This window comes from Plasmopara halstedii, assembly GCF_900000015.1.
Source record: "Plasmopara halstedii genome assembly, contig: Scaffold_637, whole genome shotgun sequence".
Taxonomy (NCBI): Eukaryota; Oomycota; class Peronosporomycetes; order Peronosporales; family Peronosporaceae; genus Plasmopara; species Plasmopara halstedii.
Genome location: NW_020187554.1, coordinates 12,822 through 16,605, shown reverse-complemented (window position 1 = coordinate 16,605; position 3,784 = coordinate 12,822). Strand labels below are relative to the sequence as shown.

The following is a 3,784-nucleotide window of genomic DNA, read 5'->3' as shown; positions in this document are numbered from 1 at the left end:
GTCACATGCGAAAATGGACTTCACGTGCTGTCAATCAATATACGAGGCAGGCTGCCCCAACCAATTCCGGAAAAGTTAGAGCCTGCAAACCGGCAATAAGGTTCTCAACTGTGACTGTAGTCGGACATTCATAAAGATGCATGGCGGTGGACAAGACTTTTAACGCACGCGGGTGGCCTGATCTGGCTACACAAGAACTACAACACATATCAGAAAATGTTTATAGAGCGAGTATCGAACCCTCCCACGTAAATTCACTATTAGTCACAGGTGCATGAAGTGTGACAACGCAAATTCCAAGCGGCAACAACACAATATGCTAACGCTCGTAAAGCACGCTATGACCTTAGCCAGGTTGACATAAATGCAAGTGATCTCGTAAATAGCACTGTAGCACCCGCAGAATTCTCATCTGTGGTATTATTAACCATCACACACCGCATGTTTCCTTCAATTTCGGCGAACAGGTACGGAGGGTGGAGCTCTCAACGCTGGACCGAGCCACGGATCCCTTGTGGGTATTTTTTAGTTTTCGGTAGGCGCAAGGCAGCGTTCTGTAAAATGCTGAGCTCTACTACTTTTCGTGAAATCTAAGACATGGGGCTTCTATCATTTTAGGAAGCTAGACCTTCTAAAATAAATGCGAGGCTCACAGCCAGGAGTTGTTGAACGTTGACCTCAAAAAGGAGGGCTTCTCATGGCCTTGAAAATTCGTGATAAATTTCGGAGCGTCTTACATCGCATGAGATGCACGACTGCTTGAGCTAGTAGAGTATAAGCGAATGCATTCAATATCAAAATTTTGAATTCAGAATCCATATTCGGAGGTCTCGGGAATATCACGAAATAATCTGCAATTTACTTGGTGAATTGTAAACATTTACGAAAATTGGAGTATTGGTTCTGTGAAGACTAAAAAGGAGGGACGTAGAAAGACAGTATTTAGCTCTAAAAATGTGTACTTCTGAAATCAGAAAGCAAACTGACAACGTCGGATCCGCTCCTGGTAGGAACCCGCATTCAACTCGAACTCTCAAAGCTTCTTCTGTGCAAAGTAAATGGCGGTTTTTTAGACTAAGCGCCACCGACAACGGGAACGGTGATGATATCTTTTAAAATTAACGACTCTTCGTCTTCGGACAAAAGTAGCGAAATGGATTAGAAAGCAAAAGTAAGACATTTGAAAGCAAACATTCTTTCAGTGACGTCCAGCATTGCTTGTTGTGATTGTATAAAATCGCACGTCCTGTGATGTTGTCGAAACAATAACGCGCATTGATTTTGCGCGCTAAATATGCATCCATTCGCTTCATTGTGGCGCAAGCTGGTAATTTTGCCCGCTGAAAGCGAACCTGAACAAATCAACGCTAACTAGATTGTACCGCTGCCTTAATTAACAACATCCCACATGTTGTTATGAGAATAAATGCATAGTGTTTGCCAAGCATTGCTCAAAGCACTTTATCATTTGGTGCTATTTCTGAAAGCAAACTAATGGAAGGTGCATCAAACCGTTATGCATACAATTGTCAATACACAAAGTTTGCGATGTCAAGCTTTCATATCTTTGTTGAAAGTAATGATGATGTTTCAATTGCAGGTCTTGTCGACGAGCTCAAGTAATCTAAACATCATCTGTCCTCACGACACCTAGCAGCATATAGCCGAAATGGAGAGGATTTGAACTGTTGGCAGCAACGCTTCTATCACGACAGGAAAATAATGTTCTCATACCGATTTGAATGAATGATGCTGGATGCTACAAAGGAAACAGTATCACTATAACTATTTCAGCGAACTTAAGTCTCTAATTATTGATAAAAATAGCGGTATTAATGTCCGAGCTTCCGGAGCTCTCAAGGTCGCTTGAGGTGCGAGGCTCATTGCGCCGGCAGTCATCTTATCGTCCTTCAAACAGTCAAACAGGTCCTATTAAGCTCCCAATTCCACCCCACTTGGTGAAATTACTTGAAAGAACACCCGAGGAAGAACAACGTTTAGTAGCTGCCAAAGCGATTCTGATGGATGAACCGGCACTACGGAATGAACAAAATTTGGACCTTGTGTATAGCTGGATGGTCGATAAGTGCAAGCAGTACAGTAACAACATTTTTGGAGCAGCACCGGAATATATTCGTCGTGAAATCTGCCGTCAGATGCGACTTATTAAAATGAGAAGCGGAGGAGTTATCATTCGTCAAGGCGATACTGGTGACCGATGTTATATCGTTGTGGACGGACTCGTGGATGTGTATGTAAAAGTTGAAAAGCCGGGTAATGTCGAAGTGACTCTAGCTCCGATCCCTCCAATGCTATCGATGACAAAGCAAAGGCGAACAACAAGACGTTTGAGTATCGATGTCAACTTAGCACAAGTAGATTTTGGTGCTATGGTCGCGAGTCTCGGGCCAGGAGCTATGTTTGGCGAAATAGTGTTGTTAAATCCGTCAGCAAAGCGCAATGCTACTATCAAAGCTTCACACTTCACGGAAAGGTGCGAGTTGATTTGCCTAGAACGGGCGGATTATATACGGTTGGTTCGTACGGCGTCAATGGAGGCTTCTCATTACAACAATGCCGAGGTCCTCGATCGAATGTTTCTTTTCAAAAACTGGGCAAAGCTTGGTGAGTCCACAGAACATACTGCCATTTGATTTTTCTGATTCATTCCATTCATACTGTCAGAAAAAATGCGTCTTGTAAGCTCAATGAGGTCCCGCCACTTTACCAGCAATGTAAGATTTCATGTTTTAAAGAGGATATATCTTGTCTAAGGGAATTTTAGGAATATCTTTATCGAGCTGGCACAGATGCAAAGTGGATGTTTATCATAACTTCAGGCGAAGTCATGGAGCGCATCAATTGGAGTTTCGACACAGCGGGGGGTGATGTTTTCATGCGACGCCTTCACCTACCACAAGCTTCTTCAAGAAATAATCCTGAAACAGTCGTGAACATTGAGTTGACTTTAATTGGTGCTGGAGATATTGCTGGAGAGTTACCACTTGTCACTTCAAAGCGTGGAGCAATCTTCGATATCAAAGCTGTGACAGAAGTGCAGGCGCTGGCGATTGACCGACGTTATTATGAAAATGTCATGCTTACTGCAACACGTGAGAACAAACCTGAAATATATGCTACGGTGAAGAAGCTGCGCCGATTTAGCAGAGATCGCGAAGATTGGCGTCAGCAGCGAATGGAATGTGGTATCTCTTATCCGAAAGCTCATGTCAATATGTAAGTAACTAAATATTTCTTTCGGATGTTTGGTACTGATTTGCTGTTCAATGGCTATACTTTTCTAGCACTTGGCACTTGATGCGTATGTCGAATATTTGTTGTCCAAGATGTGGACAGAGAGGTCATTTGGCTACAGACCTTTCCAAGTGTGATTATGTTCTACCTCGTCAGTCGCAAACAGTAAGCAAGAATGAGGGTGCCGATGCAAAACATGCAGCCCTTAATGCACGAAAATGTTTGACGGCAAGACAATCTCGTCGAGTCCACAGGTTTTTTGATTTTGTTGTGATTTGTTTTGAAAAATTTCGGACAACTTATCACTTAAGTGTTGCCTGCGTACAGGATGAACCAGAGCAGCCAGCCAAATACAGCACGTCCTCACTCTGCTCTTCGTAATCTTTACGATGAAAAATATCTCCCTTCCAAGAAAGAACAACTAGAACAATGTAGAGATCGCATGTTATGATCAAATTCGTTCGATTTTACTGCAAAATTCGCAGTACATATTTTTGGGATAATTTCGTTGATAAATAATTCAATCATC

General features: G+C 42.6%; 1 protein-coding gene across 1 annotated transcript; it reads left to right on the top strand.

Moving 5' to 3' along the window:
* Positions 1–1,835: 1,835 nt before the first annotated feature.
* PHALS_12647 (hypothetical protein F442_12109) lies at positions 1,836–3,706 on the top strand (the record flags this gene model as incomplete). Its single annotated transcript, XM_024728238.1, has 5 exons — positions 1,836–2,625; positions 2,686–2,735; positions 2,786–3,237; positions 3,306–3,509; positions 3,583–3,706. The coding sequence occupies 5 exons, from the start codon at positions 1,836–1,838 to the stop codon at positions 3,704–3,706; spliced, it is 1,620 nt and encodes a 539-aa protein (XP_024578735.1).
* Between the last annotated feature and the right edge of the window lie 78 nt (positions 3,707–3,784).